This window comes from Vicia villosa, linkage group LG5, assembly GCF_029867415.1.
Source record: "Vicia villosa cultivar HV-30 ecotype Madison, WI linkage group LG5, Vvil1.0, whole genome shotgun sequence".
Classification (NCBI taxonomy): Eukaryota; Viridiplantae; Streptophyta; class Magnoliopsida; order Fabales; family Fabaceae; genus Vicia; species Vicia villosa.
In genome coordinates this window covers 119,471,653-119,497,797 of record NC_081184.1, presented here as the reverse complement: position 1 = coordinate 119,497,797, position 26,145 = coordinate 119,471,653, and the positions used below count along the sequence as shown (strand labels likewise).

Here is a 26,145-nt window from a genome sequence, read left to right as displayed (position 1 = left end):
TATCTTCAGAATTAAGAGATATATCTTCAAATTCACTTTTTTTTTCAAAATTAGGGGTGTTTCAGAAATAAATCTATTTTTATTTTATTTTGAGTTTTTTAGAAATGCATCTCAAAATTAGGCTATATAAACAAACTTACAACAGAAGCCCCCTCATTCTTGTTATTGTTCACACCTCAAACAAAAAACTCATTCATTGCAACTCCCAAATATACAATTTCAAACTTCATTTCCATCAATTTCCACAAATATTATTCCATTTATTGCATCTCCTTACAACTCATTGCAACATCATTCAACAAATTTCTACACATTGAGTAAATTTTTGAAAAATTATTTTTCTATTTCCATGTGTATAAAAAGATGTTTAGGATCATTTATAGTTAGTAGGTATTGTATAATATTAGTTGTTTGAAGTTTAAATTGTGTAAAAATGGTTTTTCTGGATGATTGTGGTTGAAGCTCCAAAAATAAAGGTCGTAGGTAGTTTCGCAGATGCATCTCCAAAATAATGACTGAGTTGTTTTTTTCTTTTCAAACCTGGCCTGTTCTTATGATTATTCTTTTTCCAGGAAAAATATCTGACAACCCGGATAGAGTTAGACTCGGCAGGCTAACCTAAACTGCTTCCGCTCGGCGTGAGAGAGCTGAGCAGGCTGTGAGGGGTCGCGAACATCGTCGAAGGAAGTGAAGGGACCATCCACTTTTGCTCCTTGAGTCGTCTATCACGTGCGTCCTCAACCCAGGAGGCATCATAAGAGGTACATGTTCCTGCACACAGGGAGGTTCGTGTTCCTGCACGTGAGGAGGTTCGTGTTCCTGCACGTGAGGAGGTTCGTGTGTCTGCACCCGTGCATGTTACCCCAACTTACACAGGAGGGCCCTTTGACACCTCCCTCTTGATATATTACTCTGATCATGTTGCCCGACATGTTTCCAGTGGAGAGGTATATTTTTTATTACACTTTTTAATTACAAATTTCCTCTTATTATTACACTTTTGTATTATATGTCCATTTTGATATAAATTTTCATTTTACAGGAGCGGTCGGTATTAAAGCCTGTGAACCACGCTCGCAAAATATTCACTCTGCATCATCCTGCTGTGAAATGGTTCAGGGATGCCATTATTGCCTCCGAAATTTCAGGATTCTGTTGTTCCGGTTACAACACCATTAGCCACGGAATGCGGGGGGCATTCGTAGAGAGATGGTACGAGGAGACTTTGTCTTTCCACTTTTTGGTTGGAGAGATGATGATCACTCTAGATGACGTCGCCTGCCTGCTACACCTTCCTATTGGAGGGAGGCTCTTTAACCACTCTCGCATCACTCGTGATATTTCCATTGAGTGGATGGTTGAGTATTTGGGGTGCTCAACCAGAGATGGCAGTTGAGCAGTGTTCTTCGACTAATAGGGCACATGCAAAGTTCTCGTTCTTGAAGGACCTTTATGATGACCACCTTATTGCGGCTGTTGATTTTGAGTCTGAGGGCGACGACATCTTTGTTCAGTATCACCGTCAGTGTGCTTTAATTTGAGGTGTTACTTCATGTACTTGGTTGACACATCCCTTTTTGTCGACAAAAGTTCTAACTACGTGGATGTAACATACCTCCAGTACTTTATGGATTTGGATGCACTGAGTGAGTGGAGCTGGGGGACCGGCTGTTTGGTATACCTATACCAAAAGCTTAATGAAGCCACTAACTGGAGGACGAGGCATCTTACAGGCTCTTGCATTCTACTAACAATACCTTTCATTCCCACTATTAAATTTATTTTACTATACCTAGGATCATTTCCCACTATTAAATCTATCAAGGATGGATCATTTCTCACTTCCACCGCATTTATGGATATGTTCTTGATCTTGACAATAAAGAGGTTATGCCGAGGGCTACTATGTATCTCCCCCACAGAGGGAATCAAGTTGTGCTGCCGCTCCATGTAACACCCCCATTTCTATACTAACCAAATAAGGCATACATTTGCATAAATCAGAGTAAAGAAGCATGCATCTCACAAGGGCGTTACACATATTTCAAAATAGAACAAATATTTTATCTTTAAACATGCAATGGTCATTTCCAATTAACACGGGAATTTAAAACAACATGCAAACCACAGCGGAATAATCATCTCATCAAATAAATGGTAAAATAGGATGATTCTCATACATCATCCACCATGTCTCAACATCTTGGCTCAAGGCCACACATTAACCAGAATAACATATTCAAATACAAATACAATATGAGTAAACAAATATCTCATAACATCGAGTCATAAAAACATAAAACCCAACTCCCATGTGTTACATATGACCAGAGCACAAGTGACTACTTAGTCACGACACCCTACTAGAGATCTAAATCTCGACGCTAAGCCTCCTTCGAAGCATCACAATCCATGAAACCTGCACGTTACCAACAAAGGATAACATTCAAACAGAAGGGTGAGAATTCAACTTCTTATAGAAAACATGATAATGGGAAATGTAACACACAATAAGAATACATTTCAAGAATTCATCACTCTTCACATAAACATGCATCATATGCCATTAATCAAGATTCACATATTCATGTTATACTACTTAGCTCATTCAATCCTAAGTGATCAAACATGATTCACATATTCACATATATATACATATATCATTAATACATATAAGTTCACATATATATCACATGTGCTCCAAATCACATATATCACATTCATAACACAACAACAATTCATATAAAATGAGTCACCAAATTCACTTATCACATCTTATACACACATAACAATCACATAATTGCATACATTCAAACATCACATAACACCAATGTAACTCAATGCAAGACATGTGACTCTATGCATGTGGTACCCAATGTGAATCCAATGTTTCACCGCTTTCCGATTCAATGTTTAGAATCCAAGCCACGCTCCCGATCCGGACAAGATCAAAGCCAACACGCCTATTTCCAATTAAGGATCACGTCTGCTACGCCTATTTCCATTCAAGGATCAACGTCTCTTACCATGTGAACCCAAGTTTCACCGCTTCCACCATAAAGCCGACCATGCTATGAATGTATGTACAATTACCAACAACTTATGCAATTAAGATTATCTCATCAATCTTAACTTACCGCATACCACAATAATCCAACTCTATGAATTATCCGCCAATTGTACACAACATTCACAACACAATTAACAATTACAACAAGGCATAACAACCATCATATATCCAGTCACAATCATCATGAATATATTACCACACATCTTACCAATAGTTGTTATTCATTACATACCAAAACGTAACGCACATAAAAGCATTTACATGTATTCAATCCACATCTCAATACATACACCTTAAAATGATCATTATCAATAAGACACATTCAAATAGTACATATAAATGTATATTTATATTCATTATAACATATCATGGATATCACATCACTTAACACATATATGAATATTAACCACAAGTCTTGTTTCATAATACACACATAAGTAATCACATGTTATCCATATATTAACATCCAATTTAAACTATTCCACATCAACTAGAATTTAGAATTCAATCACATAAATCGCGGTTATCATATCACATGATACATCCATGAACATTGATCATGCACAATTCATCCATAACATACACATATAGGTAAATGTTATTCTCAATTATCATCATAATTTATAAAACAAGTGTCAATCCATTCTATCCTATCATATAGACAATCTCATTAGCTTCCCAACGCTTCGAACGGCGCATAAAATGGAGTTATGGATCAAAAGTTATGGCCTTTCAAAGTTTGGAAGAAGTTCTGTAAAACAGGGTTCGCGGCGCCAACAGGGTTCGCGGCACGAACTGAGCGAATCCAAAAATCCCTAACTTTCTGCCAAGCAGTTCGCGGCGCCAACAAGGGGTCGCGGCGCGAACTGAACAGATCCAGTTTTTCCCAAGTTTCTGCCAAGAGGTTCGCGGCGCGCACAAGGGGTCGCGGCGCGAACTGGCGATTTCAGAAAACCCCAAACTCAGAAAACAGCATACGAAACCCATCCAAAAACCCCCAAACTTAACCCAATCAAGTTGGAAAACATCAAGCATCACGAATATCAGTAGAATACATGTTATAGACTCAATTATAACACCTATTATGGGTCTTCTAACATCATAACATCATCAAACATCAATTAAAACACATTCCAAATCATCAATTCATGCATTTGTTCATAAACCCTAACTTTTCTATGTTTCCATGAAATTGCAAAGATGAAGAGATAATCACAACAACACACATTACCCAATCATATAGTCTATAAGAACTTGGATTCAAACCCTTACCTCTAACTCTTAAATCCACCCTCTTCAAGAAATCTACAATTTCCTTCTTCTTCTCTTCTATGTTCTTTCTCCTCTATTCTCTTCCTTCTCTTCCTTTCCCCCAAATTGTGTTATCTCTAAAACCCTAGTTTTCCTCTTCTTAATATCTTTCTCACATAAATGGGCTTAACCCACAATCTATTCTTTCTAACTAAATTAGGCCCATCAACTAATATCTCATAATATTACTAATAGTTCAATTAATCCAATTAGCACAAATCTCAATTAAATAATATCATACTAAATAATTGAATAACATGAATAATTAGTAAAACACCAAATAAAATTAATTAAATAAATAGCTAATAAAATCGGGATGTTACACTCCAGATGTATCTCGATCATACTGTTCATGATGATATCATATGGACACCGTTTGAGGATCAGAGAGAGGTTATCCCATTCAAATCCATCTCTTTGTACTATGGGTGGCTGGCATGTGGGACCTGAATTATGGTCAGGTGCCGGAGTGATGCATGCGACAGTTTGGCTATGTCCAGGTCATACACATATCTCCATCTCAGGCTGTTTCCAACACCATTATCTCCCGAGATCTCAATGAGATCTTTGATGATTGGGAGCATCATTTGGTGCCATAGGACTATCGAATGTTAACATTGTGTAGAGGGATACGTGACATGGTTCTATACATTGTCACACCCTATCATGACACCCGATGCTCCTGGACGTCCATCTAAGCCATCTCATGAGGAGATTTTGGAGAACCAGCAGGCCGAGGATGCCCATGCCATTGATGTCTTGCCGATTTGTCAGCGGATACAAATGATTATGCATGAGGCTATGTACTTAGGGATCGTTGAGAGGGGCATACCTGAGGCGGTGGCCATCATGCAGAGGGTGGTTAGCGAGGCAGCGGCTGCGGTGGGATACAGGAGGCAGAGTAAGGGCCATGAGGTGAGGATTAGGCATACACAGTAGGCAATGTTTTTTATTTCAGAATAATTTATGTATAATATTTTACTATTTTCAAAATAACACATTATTATTTGTTATCGTTGCGCTTATCGTTTATTATCATTTGATATTGCCTATTATTGTTTATGGTTATTGTTGTTTAACATTTTTATTTCGTTCGCGTTTTTATTATGCGTATCAAAACTTAAATTTGATAATTTTCTTTAAAAAAATCACTGTCAGTGGTTATTTCGGAGATGCATCTCTGAAACACCTTTCAAACGCATAAATGATGCTTTCGGAGATGCATATTCAAAAACACCTCTTTTGTGGTGCGTTCGGAGATGCACCTCCGAGGGACATTTTAGAATTTTCAGGGGTGATTTTCACCACCACTAAGTGGAAAAAGAAATTCCCATTATTTTATTTTTATAAAAAGTATGATAACTTCTCACATTGTTATCAACAATGCTTTCAAAACATGTCATTTCTTTTTTGGGTTACACCGTCCAAACGTTAACACCTCCCTACGTTAAATTTCTTTTGTTATTCTTGAAACCTCTCAAAAACCCTTCAATTTAATAAAAATATTTCTCTTCTATAATATAAAACTTAGAAACTTATTGGTTATGGAATTCTAGTTATAATGCAGATGGTTGAGAAACAATTATCTGCAAGAGAAGAGAGAAAAAAGAGGTTAATGGCTGATTTGTTGTCAATTTGTAGCACCATAGGTCTCCTAACATGGACATGCATTTCATCTAGCACATACTTGATCTAGATGGCTTGAAAAGCAACATAAGATCCTGCTAGTATTCTGCTTTACACGAGGAAAATGCTGTCATACCCCAAAATTTGCCCTCCCCATTTCATCTTCAATGACTCAAGGCTCAAGGGTTTACTTAAGGCTTCCTCCTAATCAAGGACCTCCAGAACTAGGGTTTTGCATTCTTTTGAGAAAAAGGGCTGAACCAAGGTTCCCAATGGATCTCATATGGCTCATTATGTTTCAAAATATATCCATGTCAAAAATCAAGCTTCAATTCCAAGGATTGCTCATTCATTGGCTCAGATGATCCATAGTCGACTAGCTTGACCTAAAAGTCAACTATGGTCAAAGTATGGTCAAAACTCCTGTTTTTTTGGTAACAACAATATTGTGAAGTATCATTCATCATTTGATCAAAGGTTGGTCATGATTCATCAAGGAAAAGCTTCAAAATCAACAAAGGGCATAGTTACTAAAGTAGGGTTTTAGTCCAAAAAGTCAATTGTACTTTGACCAAGCATAACTTTCACATGGAACATCAGACATTTCTCACTCAAAGCCTATTTATAAGGAAATTGGATTATCTACAACTTTGTCTCTCACATGCCAGGGCCATAAATGCTTCATTTGAGAGATATGGTGCAAATGATTATAGGTTCTTTTCAAAGGTCAACCAAAAGCAGTTTTTTTCAAAGAGAATATCATCAAGATAAAATCTCCAAATGAAACATATTTTCAAAATTGGCTTGTAGAGTACATCTTGAGGTTTCCAAAAAGTCCTAGAACTCTTTCATATCTTAAAATTTGAGGGAGATATGCCTTGTCAAAGTTGGGCAATTTTGAAGGAAAAATGTGAAGTAAAAGGGGTTCAAATTGGAGTTTCTTGCAAATGGGCCTAACCTTTTAATGTCTAATCTTGTTCACAAGTTATCCAAGCTATCAAATTCATTTTCCACGAATTGTAGTATTTTTATTTGATTTTATATGATTTTTATTCATTTAAATAATGATTTGAAGTTATGTAAATAAAAGAAAATCAAATATTTGGTTATAGGCCTCATAATAATCAATTTCAATCAATAATCATGGCATATTTTCAACACAAATTCGTATGCAAAGAGATTGGAAAGAGAAGGAGCAATATTGGTCCAATTTAGAAAGATTTTATTCAAGTTCCAATCAAAGATCAATTTCACAAAATATCAAGATTGGAGGCAAGTTAGTTAACCTAATACACTCCTCTATAAATAGAGAACAGAGGCCAATGGAATGGGGGACAAAATTCTGGCCAGTAAACATATTCAAGAACGAAAAAATTCATCAAGAACTTGCTTTCGAGTTTTGAGAATTAAGCAGTTGCAAGAGGATCTAAGGATTGCAAAACATTCCTTGAAGGATTCTGAAGGTGTTTGGATCATCACACTGCATCAACACCCCCAGATAACCTCCATATAAGCCCAGGTATGTCGTTCTAAACTTTGAGTCGATTAGAGTGATTCATGCATGTTTAGGTGAATTTGAGTGCGTGTCATGCTTTGTTTCAATGCTATGAATGTTTCTGGATTGTTTAATTGAAGTTTGCATGGTTCAAATATGTTTCGCCATTGAAGGCCGAATTAGGGTTCTTAGGTTTGAAATTGGGGTTTTGTGCTAGGGGTGAAATCAGGAGGAATTAGGGCTGTGTTTAGGTTCAGTGGACTCGGACGAAGAATATGGGATGGTCGCAAAAAGTTTCTTTAGCTTGCAAATGATTTTTGTGTTGCAGGGTTTAATTTCTACGAAGAGAATTCATAGCGAATGCGTAGCTAAAATTGGCAGTTTTTTTACAGGTTTGTTGGAGAAGATGATGAGGTGTCCTTATCTGGTTTGTCTATTCGAATTCGCGCGTGCATTTTATTTGGGTTTTTCTTGTTTTTTATATATATATATATATATATATATATATATATATATATATATATATATATTATATGGAGCGTAGGTTATAAACGACTGAAACAATTGGTTGGAGTGTTAGAGAGGCGTGTATGTGAGGGGGATGTCATGGGTTCAAGCTCTCCCTCCAGTTTTTTTTAATAGCATGTTTAACTGCTTGATCCCATGCGCTGGTATTTCCCTAGGCCATGGTGTTCCCTTAGATTTGACTGTAGGATCTTCAATCCACCTAGATCCACCGCCCTGGATTGATCTCTATACTATAATCTTTCAGCCCAACCACACTGAACCAGATTCTCTAATTTATTTTAATTATTTAACTATATTTATTTAATTAACTTCTTAATCTTTATTTATATATTTATAATCTAATATTTTTTAATTACATTAGAATATGATAAACATTAAAATTAAATTTATTATTCGTTTTGATTAAATTTATTGATCGCGGTGGGTAATAATCAATTATCTAATTATTTAATTAATTAAATTCAAATAGGATTTTATTTTGCTAAAAGGTTTTAACCATCTTATTGGTTATGATGATTAGCATTTCTTCTTATCAATTCATTACTATTTTTAATCGAAACTATTGATTATGAGGAGTAACGATAAAATTAATAATTTAATTTTTTAAAATACATTTATTTGCTAAATAGTGATAATCGAATATATCGATTAGAATTGTTAGCAATCCTTTACTAATCTGTTAATTATGGTGATCAAACCTATTGATCATTACGATTAATAATACATATTTCAAACCAGGGTTATACGCTACATTTAAAACACTTTTTATCTTCAAACTACGGATTTTCATAACTTCGATAAGGCAATTCAAAATGCCTTCATACATTCATAATCAATTCTAAGGCGTACAACCTTGCCCCCGAACTACGTAGACTCTGATCCTCCCTAAGGAGGTACGTAGGCACTTGGATAACCAAGGCGAGTCCCCTTCCCCAAAACCCCAATCAGGTTTAAATCTTACTGTTAACCCTAATTGGCTTTTATGTCACTATCATCTTTATTAGCCATAAAGCTCACAATGCTCTTAAGCTACAAACCTTAAATGCCAACCTTAGGAAAGGGTTAAGGGTGCCTAACACCTTCCCTTGACCTGATTATAATAACCTTACCAGAATTTCTTAACTGTGTAGGGTTTCCTATTCACCCTGGTAGAATAGGTGGCGACTCTAAAATCTTAATTTTTAGGGCAGGTTGCTACAAATGCCACCACAAGTTGCTTCCTTGAACACCATAAATTTTGAGCACTAAACACTTGAAAGAAATATCCAATTGTGCTTCTTCTATCCTTTTTGTCTCCATACCAATTAACATTAGAAAAACAATTGATTGGTGCCTCTTTGCCTTCACTTGATTATGGAAATAGGATTCCACAATTGAGTAACCCTTTTAGATATCTCAGGATTTTCCTTGCAGCCTTCATGTGTGACACTCTAGTTTTATCCATGTATCTGCTAACCAGACCCATTGAGATTCCTATACCAGCTCTACTGTTGCGCACTTACCTCAAGGAACCTATAATTTGCTTGAACAAAGTGACATCAACCTTGTCTGCATCTCCATGCTTCTCTAGTTTCAAATTTGGTTCAATAGGTGAAGATGTAAGATTTGAGTCAAGCATCCTGAATCACTTAAGGGTTTATTTTACACACTTACTTTTATGTGAAACCATACCAATTTTGGTATTTGAGACGCCATGCCTAGGAAATAGAACAAGCTTCCCAAATATGACATTTCAAATTCCACCTTCATCACCTCCTTGAATTTCATCAAGTTTTTAGTGTTACCTCCAATTACAAGCAGGCATAAACATATAGGAAAATAATGGTTATGTCTCATGTCATCACCTTCACATAGACACCATGCTCTAACTTGCACTTGATGAATCTCAATTCCACTAGGTATGAGTCAATTTTCTTGTTCCATGTCTTAGGTGCCTGCTTGCGGCTATAAAAGGCTTTGTGCAATTTGTATACTTGTCTTTATTCACATTGTATCACAAAACAAGGTGGTTGACTGACATGCACTACTTAATCTAGTGGTCCATTCAAAAATTTTAATTTCACATCTAAGTGAAATTTTGACCACTCTTGCTTGTTGTTAACCAAGAAATTTCAACATGTCAACTCAACAAGAAGAAGTGGTCGTAAATTCTACACATGCGAAAAAACAAGGTTTTATACTTTTTCAACCATGGGTTAATTCAAGGAAAAATGTTAATGTTTGACCTGCTCAGGTTTTTGTTTGGGACTAAGCAAAATTTCCAAAGACTTAAAGATTGGCTAGTTCGACGTATCGGAGGAGATTCAACTGAGGAAATTCCAAAATCAAATCGAATAACTATTCTTTGATCTTATCTAGGAGCACCAAAAACACATGGAAATCAATCGAAGACAAGTGAAATATTCAAAGATAACGTGTCAGATGGAAGTGATTTGAGCGTTGAAGACAATTATTTTTACAAATACTATAAATAAGGACTCTAATGTTAAAATTCAGGGTGGCAAAATCATTGTAAACATTAATATACACTCAAAATACCCACACATAAGAAAGAAATGATTTTTCTGAAGGAAATGTATGTATGCCTACCAATTTTATTTATGAAAATAAAATTTACCTTTCTTTCTAAGTTTGTTTATTTCCCTTTTTAACTAGCAATATGAGCCAATCGAATTATTGTCCTTTATAAATTCTTACTTACTACATCTTATTTAACACTTTTTTCAACACAACTGACATTAAACTCACAATGACTTCAATGCACGTTTTTCCCAGAGAAATCACACAATATATCCCAGGATTTACTAGTTTGGTTCTTCAAGCAACAAATTTAAAACTAAGTGACTGTTTGCGAAAAACATCAGTGAACAAATTGGCACGTTTAGCGGGACTGTGGTGTGATTTCTTTTTTGTTGTCAATTATTTTTTGAAAAAATGTTTTATGCATCTATATGTGTCTAATAAATGGTAACACTCTATTCAAAATGGTTCTCCCTAGGAACCCTTCACTTCCCCAAAATGACATCCTAGACATTAAATAGCCTATCAGATCAATGGTTGCAGTGACTGGGACTTCAAATCCCCTAGTAACCGATGAACCTATCCTTACCTAATAACTAACATGACGTGGTTACTAGGAATGGTGGTTGCATTAGTTGTGGCAACAAGCATTCCGACCACCCCTAGGGTTACACGGGCTGTTATAGGAGACCCTAGGGCTTCTTTTTCTCCAAGTCTTACATTACCACGTGTATCTAGGGACTATCCTTATGGTATGCCAACCGCAATGATGGCATGATTACAAAGTCACGCGTCAATGTTTGCAGATAACAGTGCAATAATACCGTCCATTTTGAATTTGTATGCGAAATCAGGGTTTGCTATCAGCAACCCTGGTTGAATAACACAACCAAGAGGGATTGGATTTTACCCTCCAAATATGCATGCTTTAACTACTAATTCCATGATGTCCATAAGGAAACAAATGGATGAGAGCAACCATGAGACGGTTAATATGCTTACTTGGAAAATTGGTACGGTGTTTAAACCTCTGGTTCAGAACACTAACCAAAGTTACCAATTATTGGCCAATAAAATGGGCCGAGTAGTGAATTTTTTGGGTACCTCTCACACCCAATCAGAACCAATCACCCAGATTGTGCAAGCCAGGCCAGTAGAGATACTAAACAATAGATTTGCCCATGTTAACCCAGGGAAACAACAACAAATAGGTGTATGACACGCCAAACCTCTTACGCAAAAAGGAGAAGAAGAGAGTATAGGTCAGTCTAACCTAAGAGTGGTTTCGGTACATAGAGACCCAGATGTTGAGGAAGTAGTCAGGAATGTTCGACAAGATTACTAAGGGGGCAGAAAAACTTAGGTTGTGTTTGGATTGACGGTGGACAGAATTGATTCTGGAAGAATTGAGTTTAGTAGAATTGATTTCAACAGAATTGAGTTTAGAATAATTTATTTATGTTTGGATACAATGATATAGAAGTGATTGTCATCAATTAATGTTGTTTGGATAGTTTTAACAAAAGTGATTTTGAATTGGATAATTACCAAAATGGTAATAAATTCTAATACAAATAAAAAAGAAAAGAAGTAATTGATAAAAATTAAAGAGGGTAAAGAAGGAAAATTTAAAAGAGTTGTAATAAATAATATATAATATATGTAGAATTGATTCTACTAAACTCAAAAGCTAGGAATTGTAGCTTCTACTAGAATTGCTTTTGGAGTAGGAGAATTGATTTTAAAAAAAGTATCCAAACAAGAAAAAAAATCAATTTTCAAGTTGAAGTGCACTAGAAGTGCTTTTGGGGCTTGTAGAAGCCAATCCAAACATGCACTTAGCCCTTATGGTCGAAAACGTTTTAGCCCAAAATGGCTTGAGTGTAGGATTACATAGTCCAAACTTTGTGTCTCCTCTGTCCGAATACGTGTTACAAGTTTAAATCCCCGATGGCTAGAAAGTCCCTAAATTTACTAAGTTTGTAGGAGACACTAGTGAGTCAACTGTCGAACATATTCCTCGATATCAAACTGAGGCAGGCGATATAGCTAATAATGAAAATTTGAAAATGAGATATTTCCCAAATTCTCCAACAAAAAATGCCTTTACGTGGTTCTTCGTACTTCCCCCTCACTCCATATATAATTGGAATCAATTGGAGAGATTGTTCCATGAATAATTCTATATTGGGCAGTGAAATATTAGCCTCAAAGAATTAGCTAGTGTTAGGCGTAAAGCGTCTGAATTAATTGATGATTACTTAAAAAGGTTCAGATGGCTGAAATCAAGGTGCTTTACCCAAGTGCCCGAACATGAATCGGTTGAAATGGTCAAAAACCTCTTGATTATTAGGTGACAGCCTCCCCTATAAAGCCTTGAGCTTTCCATCTCTTGAAATTAAATCTTGAACTTTATTAGGTCTTCTCAATCCCACAACTTCCTTTCTAGTTCTTAACTAAATGATCCTGTCTATCACACATGAATATTAAGATGATGAAACTTAATACTTATGAAATGATAGCAAGAACCTATAGAAGATTTTCCAGAATTTTATCCTTTACATTATACTAATTAACATAGCTAGGTCATGAACCGACCTACTCTGATACAAAAAATGTAGCACTATAATTACATGTCTAGAATAATTACAGTATTTAAGTTATGATACTGGATACATATATATTAGGAACTCACGTATGGAATTGGATCAGATCCATTCAAGGTCAATAAATCAATACTAATGAACTTGGCCTGATCACAAAATAAATCTATAAAGTGACTAAAATATGTAATCTTGAGACAAAGAAGCACAAGATATATATATTTTTTTTGAATTTTTCATGTTATGTATTTTAGTTTCTCTTTTTCATAAAAGCAAGAGTAATAAATTGGACTGAGTTAAGTCAACATTAAAATAAAATAAATATTAAATTAAGTCAAATTTATTATAAATTAAAAATTAAAAATACATTATAATAATTTTTTTATAAAATTTTACATTTCTCACTTAAAATTATGAGACAATTCACATAAAACTTTTAAAATATAATAAAAAAATTTATAAAATTGTGAACATTTCATTTTAAAATTTCAAAACTATAGTTTTTTTTTTTATACAAATGAAATATGCAAAGCATCATAATGAATCATAATAAATATTTTCTGAAGAATAACATGTGTTTTTTTTTCTTTTTGGCATGGCATTTAATTTAGTTTAAAGCAATGTTTTCAGATCAATTAGTACTCGCCTACTATATATCATAAATTGTACAGTACTATAGTACTTTTTCAAACATATACAAGAAGTAGTATACTTGAGAAGACCAATTAACCATTTGATGAAACCGGTCTACCAGCAAAACAGTTGAAATTTAATCTAACAAAACAAATGTAATTAAATATTTTGGACTACATGCATACACATATAACTGTTTCCTTAATTTCTGTTCTTTTGTTTATATTCATGCATCTTCCTAAGTACCATTTCAGTGGGGTGTATTGTATTATCTTATCTATATATTGCTCTTATAATTATTTAGGTATGTTCTCAGCCTCATACCCACTAAGCTGCTGGGCCCAGAATGTTAACTTATATGGTTCATGTCTTGCTGTATAGAAAACGATTTTGCATCTTTAGCATTTATGTCACAAATATTCAAAGGACCAAATTGGTTTACAATAACACTTCTCTTTTTGGTCATTTATCATGTCTAGTCCAAAAATATATTGTCCTCAAATTCAATTTATGTTTTGTCACTTCTTTCGTTAGTGAATGAATGATACCACATGGCAATGTACCTTATTAGCACAACACTCTTCGTACATTACCATATGGTGTTGTCTAAATTTTTTGAGTATAAATATATATGATTCTAGATCATAACTTGCATTGCACCATAGTTTAGTTTACTCTCTAAATCTTCAGAAATTGAAACCATGATAAGTGCAAAAAGGGTCATAGAAATGGCGAAAAAGTGGCAGAAAATGGCGGTTCGAAGACGCAAGAGGATCTCGTACCTAAGAAATGAAGTGGTTTTGAAATCTCCAGCGGTAAATAAGGGCCACTTTGTTGTTTACAGCATTGATCGTAAACGATTTGTGGTTCCTTTAGAGTATCTTAGCACGAACGTGTTCAGAGAACTCTTTAAATGGTCCGAAGAAGTGTTTGGGTTGCCGGGGAATAGACCTATCATGTTGCCGTGTGATAGTGTTTTCTTGAACTATGCAATCTCGTTAGTTCAAGAACGGATTCCTGAAGATGTGGAGAAAGCTTTGATCACTTTCATGTATGCTTGTCACAACAAGGCATCCTCTAATTCCTGTCATGATCTTAGGCAAAAAAGTGAACAAATAATTATCTATGGCTTTTGAAGAAGAGATTTTTAAAATTTTTGTCTACAAATTTCTAAGTACAAAGCTTTTGTAGCTTGTTCTGATATACTTCAGAATCAGTTTTATATAATTAATTATGAGAAGGAAACAATTTTTCTCACAACTTCTCTTATTATTTTAAGTTTAAAATATCTAACTATATAGTCTCTACAATATTATCCGTAACACCAGTGTTTACATGTAAATATTTCACCTTTCATGCCTCACGTTTGAGAGGTTGTGTTCGAATCCGGTAATTTGGATCGGATTTAAATCCAAATTCGGATGAACCCGCCCTAATTTCTAATCTGTTCAACAAGGCATGGCCGGGTTAGGTCAACTAACGAGCCAAGTCAATTTGGCCGACCCAAAACCAATATGGAGAGGTTATTTAAATTAGGGAACAATAGACAATGTGTTTATGAGCAAACTAGGAACATTATGGCAAAGAATCTGTCAATTAAGTTTGATTTCCAAGGACAATTAAAACCCATTAAAAGAGGCATAATCCCCTTAATTGGTCTTAAATATAAAACAATCCTAGACCATTATATACATGATGCAATCATAGAGAAGAGGGCAAACACTTTTTCATATGATATATATTCATACTTGCGACTCTGTCTGACTTAACACCAGTAAGGTTATCAGTTAGTATACTCGGCGTGTAAATTCGGAGCACACCGCGAGGTCTGTTAAAATTAGCTCGGGCCTGTCATACCCCAAAATTTGCCCATCTCATTTCTCCTTTCAAGCTCATACCAAAGTTCAAAACTCAAAGACACATTCTCCTAAACAATGGCTCAATGAACTAGGGTTTTGAATTCCCTAAAGAAAATCAATGAATCAAAGTCTCTAATTGATTTCATATGGTTTATGATGTTTCAAACTATCTCTTTGGCAGAATACAAGCTTCAATTCCAAGGATTGCTCAGTCAATTGTCCAGAAAGTCCACATTCGACTAGTTTGACCTAAAAGTCAACTGTGGTCAAAGTACAGTCAAAATTCCTGATTTTTTGTCAACATCCTTATTTTGATGTATCATTCATCATTTGATCAAGGATTGATCATGATTCATCAAGGAAAGTGCATAAATCAACAAAACCTAATGTTCCTAAATTAGTATTTTTTGGCCTAAAGTCAATTGAACTTTGACCAGCCATAACTTTCACATGGAACATCAGAAATTTTCCATCCAAATCTCATTTTGAAGGAAATTGAATTCTCTATAACTTTGTATTTCACATGCCAAGTCTAAAAATGCTTCATTTGAGAGATATGGATCAAAAGATCATAGGTCCTTTTTGAAAGTCGACCAAAAGCAGTTTTTTGTCAAAGCCAATATCATCAAGATAAAATCCTCAAATGGAAAAAAGCTTCCAAACTGGCTTGTAGAGGACATCTTGAGCGTTCCAAAAAGTCCTAAAACACTTCCATATCTTAAAAATTGAGGGAGATATGCTTTGTCAAAGTTGGTCATTTTTGAGTAGGGTGCATGAAGAAAATAAGGGTCAAAATAGATTTTTTTGCAAACCAACCCAATCTTTTTTTGATTCAATCTTGATCCTCAAGTTATCTAAGACTTCAAATCCAATTGCCACGAATTTATGAAGATTTTTTTATTTTATATTGAATTTTATTCATTTAAAATATAATATAAATCAAATAATTAAAGGATATGCAAATATTTGATTTAAGAGAAAGTTCCAATTAAATTCAATCATCAAAATAATTCATATTTGCTTCAAAATTCGTGGATGCAAGATTGGTGAGAGAATGGAATGATTTTGGCCAAAATTAGGAATATTTTCAATCAAATTCCAATCAAAAATATTTCATACTCAATCATACTATTTGCAAAGATCTGAATCAATATTGTTAACCTAATCTATTCCTATATATGCATACAACAATCCCAGACGAAAAAGAAGGTTTTTGGCAGCCAACAGAAGCCACAGTCGAGCGCTTAAAGTTGGAAGAAAGTTGAAGTTCGAATTCACGACACAGCCCAATTCAAAGAGTTTGAAAGATCAAAAGACATTCCTGAAGGTGCCCTGAAGCTTTTCCAATCACTATCGAGGTTGAAAACACTCAGAATCGTTCCCAGCAAGCCACGGTTTGCACACTTTCTTTTTAAGTTCGACTGTAGTGATTTATGCATTATAAATATGGTTTGATTGTATATTCAGGTTCATAATCATGTTTGCAAGCTTTCTGGATATGTTAATTGAGTTTTAAGTGCAGGGAAATCCATTCACCATTGTTAGGTCATAGGAGCTCTGTTTTGGGGCTTTGAATCTCAGGCAAAATTGGCCAAAACTAACGTTGCAATTGAATTCAGGGGATGATTTCCGGCCTATGTATGTCCATAGATTAAATTTATGCTCTGTATTTCGAGTTTTGGTTATTGCAGGATCTATGGCGACGCTCAAGAAACCGTAGCTAATGCAAGTGGAAACCGTGGGCAAAGGTTTCGTCCCCGTGAAGAAGACGAAGGATTGGGCGCGCAATTTTCGTTCAAAGGAATTTGAATAAAATATCTCTTATATATTTATTATTGTTTGCTAGGTTAACAGCAAAATAAAATTGCCCCAGCGGTAGCGCGTATGTGTGTGTTACTCAGGTCCTCCATGACACCGGTTCGAGACCTGGTGGGGGATTGTTTTTTTGGGTTAATTCGTATGCTATAGGGTGTCTTCCGATCCAGTACTACACGTCTACGCGTGCGCACGACGTGCCTTCGCACCTCCACCTCTGGATCAACACCAGTGTATGATCGAACGCCCAGAGCTTGCTGTTCCACCGTGAACCTATAGATGCGCACCACACCGAATCATTAAGCTAAGCTTTTTTTAAATTTCCTTTTATTCTAATTGATTTTATTTATTTTCTTTTCAATTACAAAACCTTGTTCAAAAACTTTTTTAAAAAATTCTTTTAAAGCCAACACTTTTCTTTTAATAATTTTATTTAGTTTATCAATTTTAATTATATAATGATTTTAGTTAGCTTATAAATTTAATTAACTTAGTAATTAATTTAAGTTTTAATTTCAATTAATCAATTTAGGTTTTAATTATTAGATTTAATTAGTTATTTTTTTAGGATAATCTAATTAGTATCAATTTAATTAATATTTAGGATAGATAATTAGGTTTGTAATTTTAACTTAAGTTAGGTTAATTAGTTAAATAATTTAGTGGTTAATTTAGGTTACATAATTAGATTTGTAATTTAATTATTCTTAGTAATTTAGTATTTAATTTTAGGTTTGAATTAATAATTAACTTTAACACTAACCCTAGTCTAGTTTCTTTTTAAACCTGATTTTCTTTTAAGTTAACTTTGCCCTTGCCCTGGTTTAGGTTAACCAGCTGGGGTTTGTGGATCTTTAATGAACTAACTTTTCTCTTCTTCATTCTTAATTTTCAGGGTTGATCAAGGAGCATGAAGGCTCAAGATATTTAAATTAATTATTCTTCCCTCTTATTTTCTGCCTTTATTCTTCTGCACCAACGGGTTTTTTGGCCATGTAATCCCCCACCCGAGGCCTTGTAATAGTTAGGTTTTGTATTATTTGTTTATAACTGCGTGGTTAGTAATCTTAGGGAGTGCAAACCCTGAATTAAAGTAGAGTCATTAATTATAAGATAACATCACTGAACTGAACCACGTGATTGATTACACACACACACCTTTAGGGTAACCCTAACGCGGTATCCTCGCATGATGCCTAAAAAGATTAATGACTATTCTATCCTTCCCTAAAAACTACCTACCTCTCTACATGGTAGGTACAGTTTTATGGCGAACGATATTTCGATGACCCTTAAACATCCAATTGAAAGACTTCCTACCCTCTCATGGTATGGATAGACCCTTTCGCCCGAAAGACTTAAAGAACAAGAAATACAAAATTAGGGTAGGTAGTTCTTAATTGCTTGCTCAACACTTCCAATTACTTTTCATAATCTCTTTTCAAATCAATTAAAAAACAAGGCTACGCTTATTTTACAAGCTAAAGTCCTTAACGAAGTTTTTACTATTCATACACTACTTTTCAAACAAACAATTCAAACAAGTGAGCTAAGAAATTAAGAGCCCATGGATAACCATGGATACAAAGGGTGCTTTAAACCTTCCCTTTGTACAACCTACCCCCTGAACTCAAAATCTTTCAAAGGTCTTTCCTGTTCTTTTTGCCTTTCTGATTGGATAAAATAAAAGTCGGTGGCGACTCTTGCTTACCGTGACATTTCTTTAAAATTCAGTTCACCATATTACAGGTCCACACAACCATATATAACAATAACCCATTGTCGCTCTTTGATGGTAAGGGCAACAACAAACAACAATTACAGTGATTGACCCGCAATAGCGAATATGCTCGCCTATATGGAGGAGCTACTTCGCCAGAATGAGACATTTCAAGACAACATACATGATCTACAACAATAATAAGTGTAACCAGTAGTTGACGACCAAGAAGAACCCTTGGAGACTCAACCTCTAGCAGCGGAGTTCTAAGATGCACTGGCCCCTAACAACTTCAAATTGCCCTTCTTAGCGATGTTTGATGGCCAAAGTGATCCGCAAAAGTACATCATTTCTATCAAAATGAAAACAACCTTTATTGTGGCAAATTTATGGCGGGAATGTTAAAAGAAGAAGTCCTCAAATGGTATATGAGCCTCTCTCGGTTCTCCATTACTAGCTACCAGAACCTAACCAAGAAGAAGATCCACCAATCCTCGCCCTCCAAACATAGGAAAGTATCTTCCACAAGCCTATTCAATATTTTTCCAAAGCCACTTTGAGTTGTTAAGAGAATATTTTGCTTGTTTCAATGAAGGAAACATTAAGGTTTCCCACCCAGACCAAGAGATGTTTAGAGAAAGAAATGCAATTCAAAAATTAGTTTCTCCAGTAGGGATGTAGAAGGAATCATTCCCAACAAGATAATCTTATAGTAATGAACCTCCAAATTAGTCTTTGAAGATTCAAATAGTTCAATCGAAATTCTCTACTAGGATGATTTCAAATATTTAAAGATAAACATAGAGCTCCTGCAACATCTTAGGGGTTCATTGGATAATTTCTCGGGAGAGCAGATGCAAGTCCTAGGATATGTCACCATTCTAACTATTTTCAAAAAAGGGGGATGCACGAAAAGTGTCAAAATAAGGTACATGGTGGTGAATGTTTTATCCCTTTGAATCATTATCATTGGTCATACATTTTTCAACGCATGGGAGGCCTCTCTATCAACTCTATACATAACAATGAAGTACCCATTAAGCAATGGACAAGTAAGGGTAGTGAAAGATGACCAGGATTTGATAAGAAAATGATATAGGGATAAGTAAGAGAGTCTTGGTGTGAGGGTGTAACATTTTCTAACATAGTGAAATCTCTCACGGAGTGTGAGGGGACTAGACGTACCCTTGATTGGAAAGAGGAACTAGTATATATTCTAGTGTTCTTTATATTTTGCATTTATTTTTATGCACTTTACTTCATAAGTTCATCGAAATATTTCTGAAAAAATAAGAACATAAGAACCATCGCTTAAAAACGAGAAAAAGTCTTAAAACCTATTTCACCGCCAACCCCTTCTTAGGTTCCACTCCATACTTACAATATATAGCATATATACTATGAATCTTACACTAGGTGCCTTTATTGATGCAATTCTTAGGTTTATTTGTTAGTTTTTTGTAAAGTAAAATGGTTATGAGACTATATTTATGAAGTGCTCTAGGAAGTTGATGTTGTGTTAAGTAATATATTTATTGTGGTTGTTGTTGTTTAAACCGAGATGGACACTTTAACCACCACCTCTCATAAAATCATCATCTCTTCTACAACCACATCTATTAAGACTAAAAGTAAAATAAATTCTATATGTGCCACGATGATGGAAGGATTGAAAAAATCCCATAACATCGGTGTTAGGTTGCCAGTCGATTTTTATTTACAAATGGTAACTGTTATGGTGAAAATTCTACGACTTTTAAGAGTTACGTGCAATTAGCTGATAGAATTAAGACTAACGTTTTGTTATATAATTGGAGCCAAGTTGATGGTGACTTGAAAGAAAGTATATGGAAAGATCTTGGGGATATTTATTTTAACTTTCATGATTTGTTTTACAAGTATATATGCCCATTTATATTTTTGTTTCATACTAATACCAACTTTATTATGTAAATGTAAAATATTTTTATTCTTCCAAAAGATGCTAAGCTAGAAAAGAAATTAATATCATATGCTGGTGAGTATCAGAGGGGCTTTAAGACACGACTCATAATGGATTCTAATACAAATCTAAAGATCATGAAAAAGAAAGGAGAATAGGAAAAACTATTTATCATCATAGATTCTCACGTGGAGGATATGATAAACTGGAGGAAACAATAAAAAAGAAAAAAGAAAATAAATAGAACAAGATTTGGGAGATCCTATGTAATCCTTTATCGTAGCACATCTCCACCATCACGCCATGAGAAATGGAAACTAGCACGTTAAAGACCAGGATGTAAGTTCACATAAAATGCTACACCCGCAGTTGTTGATAAGATTGTAAATAGATTTTTTTTTTTAACATTATTAATTGTAGTTGATTAGATTTAGTAATGAACTTTTATTTATGTTGCAGGATTCAGTGGTTGAAAAATAAATGTTGATGTCTTTGTTCCACAACGACGCCATGACATACTGGTAGAAGCGATTGGAACAAATGAACATGATGGATGTGTCCATGGTTTTGGATGAGGCTTCACCTGAGGTCATTTTTTGGATCATCGTCAAAGAGAGACGAAATATGCAAAAAATAATTGAAGAGCTAGTAATCCAAAGGTTTGAAGAGAGATGCATGGGACGATAGAGGAAACATTAAAAAAAGAGTGAGTGGCTATGCGGGAGAGTGTCCCAAGAGTTGTAGGAGAGGGTGACCTAAGAGGTGGGGAGAGTGTGACCCGTGAGATGTGGGAGAGTGTGGCTCGGGATGTGATTGAGATAAATATAAGTTTGGTTTAGAAATTTTATTTTTTGTTTGTCTGATTAAAAATATATGTTGTATGTTGTTGATGTTTATGTTCTTAAAATTATGCATCGTATTGTTGTTTTTATGATGCAACAATTGAAATTGATGGGTGTAATTTACCATCCAAATTTAAATAAATCATACATATTTGAGAAAGTTGTTTTAAGTGGTGCAAGTACAAAACTAGTTGTTCAGCTTCATCCTCCAACATAAGATTGAGACCCTAATACCTCAACTTGATCCACTACAATGATTGACAAACATGATAGAGGAGATGTGAGACTCCTTCCTGATACAACTACAACGTGAATCAAATACACTTATTTCTAATATTAAAGAGTTGTATTAGGGGTATTGTGAATGGTACTAATTAGCTCGACATAACCATACTTCAATTATGGTGCACATAAGTATAACTTTTATGGCGATTTCAATTTATATTCATTATTCTCTAATACTTTTAATGCCAATTTTGTGTTAATATTGTTTAGGTACATACATCAATTTTGTGCTCAAACAAATTAAGAAAAGTATGGTTTCTATGCCCCATTCCGCATCCAATTTTCCCAACGTTCTTCAAATAATATCCAAACATACATACAAAATAAGTTAATTCAAGAGAAAATAGATTATATATATATATATATATATATATATATATATATGTATATATATATATATATATGTATATATATATATATATATGTATATATATATATATATGTATATATATATATATATATATATATGTATATATATATACATGTATATATATATACATGTATATATATATACATGTATATATATATACATGTATATATATATACATGTATATATATATACATGTATATATATATACATGTATATATATATACATGTATATATATATACATATATATATATATATATACATATATATATATATATACATATATATATACATATATATATATATATATACATATATATATATATATATATATATATATATATATATATATATATAATGTAAGTTTTCTATTGTGGTCATTGACAACTAATAATCATTTGTCCCAAAAAAATTGTATAATTATGCTATACTCGTTACACTATAGTCTTGATTCAAAGATAAAAGAAATTGTTTGCTCGTAATTGATATTCTTTGTATTAGGTAACTGTTACCTTTACTTTTGAATAATTTTTATTTGTGTTTTTTAAACATGTAGAGCTATGAAGGGATACAATCTTATGTGTCATAGTCAAGAAATAAAAACCAAAATTGATTTTTCCAAAATCAAGTGCTATTATTTGTGACATTCTTTAAATTTTCTCTAATGAAAATAGTACTTGTGTTTTGAGTATATTAACCACTATATACAAATTATTTGTGGATGCAGAAACAACCAAACAGATATGCATGTGGATATTATCTTATGGAACATATGTTAGATATTTTCTCTCGAGAAATTAGGAATTTATGGGATACGGGAAATCACTTTATCCATATGCATGTAGTTTATTTATGTTATTTAAATTATTATTGTTGTTGTTGTTAGTTAGTAAAATATATATGTTGTTGTAGAGATTGAAAGTTAAATGTTGTTGTTGTGTTAATCTAATTTTAATCTTTATTTAAATTATAAGTGTTTAACGATGTGAAACCATTCACATAAGAATATTTGATTTATAAGATGAATGTTCACGATGGACCAACTATTTCCTATATTCTTATGATTTAAACTAATTTCTTGTGAGTGGTTGTCTAGTAACCTAGATTAGTATGAAGCAAATGTATGTCTGATATTTTTGGTTGGTTTGTAAACAATTTTTGTATATATAAAATACTTCTGATTTGTTGCCTTGTGTGTGGGTGTTATATATATATATATATATATATATATATATATATATATATATATATATATATATATATATATATATATATATATATATATATATATATATATATATATATATATTCCAAAAAAAAAATTCCCTTTCGGTTATAACTCCTCCCAACTGAAATAAATATCAACATTTCACCTTGTGAGATATTGGATCGAACTCTAGTATTGTCGAAGGGTAGCTTCTTGGTTTGACAGTTCGGCAGAGTTAAGCATGAAGTCGAAGGATTGTTCACATGCTGGTGTCGAAGTGTGCATGCTGTAGTCGAAGATGGGTCTAGCATGCAGATGTCGAAGATGCTAGGGTTGTTAGCATGTTAAATTAGGTTTTAGTGTTTAAACCCTAATTTGTTAAGTTAGCTTGTTTATTAAGTTGGCTTGTGTAATGGGCCTTGCTGAAAAAGCCCATTAGTTAGTATGTTAGGTCTTATTATAAATAGCATACTAGTCTCTCATCATTGCTAAGCTGCAAATCCTGATTTAGGGTGAGAGAGGTTATTTGTTATTCTTGTAAACTTGTAATCTTGTTTTAAGAGAAAGTGAAAGAATAGCAGTTATAACCAATTCTTGTGTTCCTCTTCTTCCTTGTCCTTTATTCTTCCCTTGTATTATACTTTGTTCTTGACATCGTTTTTCACAACAAACTGGTGCGGTGAGCGTGGAGAAGATGCCTTCAACAAAGTATGAGATTGAAAAGTTCACCGGAGTGAATGATTTCGGTCTGTGGCGCTTGAAGATGAAAGCCCTACTGGTTTAGAAGGGTTGTTTGGAAGCGTTGAAGGGAGAGGCAGCCATGAATGTAGAATTGACGGCAGCGAAGAAGACGAATATGATCGAGAAAGCACACAGCGCAATTTTGTTGAGCCTTGGTGATAAGGTTCTCCGGCAGGTATCAAAGGAGACGACGGCATCAGGGTTATGGGTGAAACTGGAAAGTTTGTATATGACCAAATCGCTGGTAAATCGACTCTACCTGAAGCAAGCTTTGTATTCATTCAAGATGATTGAAGACAAAGTGTTGGCTGAGCAGTTGGATATGTTCAACAAGCTGATTCTTGATCTTGAAAATATTGATGTGAAGATCGATGATGAAGATCAAGCGCTGTTACTATTGTGTTCTTTGCCTCGATCACATGCTCACTTCAAAGAAACTCTCTTGTATGGAAGGGAGTCCCTGACGTTTGAAGAAGTTCAATCAGCCTTGTACTCTAAGGACTTGAATGAACGAAAGGAGCATAAACCTTCGACTGTTGGCGAAGGTTTGGCCGTTAAAGGAAAACTTTTACGAAAGGATGGTAAGTTCGACAAGAAGAAAGGCAAAAGCCAGTCGAAGTCTTATAGTGGCGAAGTATCTGGCATTCGATGCTACCATTGTAAGAAGGAGGGTCACACAATAAAGGTGTGCCCTGAACGCCTGAAATATCATGGAGGTAAGGATAATGGCAACGCTGCCATTGTTCAAGATGATTTCGAATCATCTGATGTTCTTGTGGTTTCAAGCAGTGACTCTAAGAAGGAGTGGATTATGGATTCAGGTTGCACTTGGCACATGACTCCAAACAAAGACTTGTTCAAGGAATTATGTGATCAAGATGGTGGATCAGTATTGCAAGGAAACAACAAGGCTTGCAAGATTGCAGGTGTTGGATCTGTGAGATTCAAGCTCCATGATGAGTCAATAAGGTTGTTGACTGAAGTCAGGTATGTTCCTGATTTGAAAAGAAATCTGCTTTCTCTTGGTGAATTCGACAAGAAAGTATATGTTTTCCAAGGAGAGAAAAGTATCCTAAGAGTCATGAAGGGTTCGAAGGAAGTCTTGAGAGGCGTGAAGAAACAAGGCTTGTATACCCTTGAGGCTGAAGTTGTAAGTGGTTCGACAAATGTTGCATCCACGAAACCCTTGTCGAAAACAGAAATCTAGCACATGAGATTGGGCCATGTCAGTGAAAGGGGTCTGGTCGAATTAGGGAAACAAAATCTGCTTGGTGGAGACAAAGTCGAAAAGTTGAAGTTTTGTGAACCCTGTGTACTTGGAAAATCTTGCAGAGTGAAGTTCAACAAAGGCAAACAAAGAACACATGGATCTCTTGATTACATCCATTTTGATCTTTGGGGGCCTGCAAGGTGTCCATCACATTCAGGAGCAAGGTATTTTCTATCCATAGTAGATGATTATTCCAGAAAATTATGGGTATTCATCCAGAAGACTAAGGATGAAACTTTTGAGAATTTCAAAAGTTGGAAGACTCTGGTTGAAAATCAGACTGGCAGAAAGGTCAAGAGGTTGAGAACCA

At 34.5% G+C, this 26,145-nt stretch overlaps 1 protein-coding gene across 1 annotated transcript; it reads left to right on the top strand.

The window, feature by feature from the left end:
• Nucleotides 1-14,514: 14,514 nt before the first annotated feature.
• On the top strand, nt 14,515-17,454 carry LOC131605263 (auxin-responsive protein SAUR68-like). Its single transcript, XM_058877640.1, has 2 exons — nt 14,515-14,837; nt 17,337-17,454. Exons 1-2 carry the CDS (start codon nt 14,515-14,517, stop codon nt 17,452-17,454), a joined length of 441 nt encoding a protein of 146 aa, XP_058733623.1.
• The last annotated feature ends 8,691 nt before the right edge of the window (nt 17,455-26,145 follow it).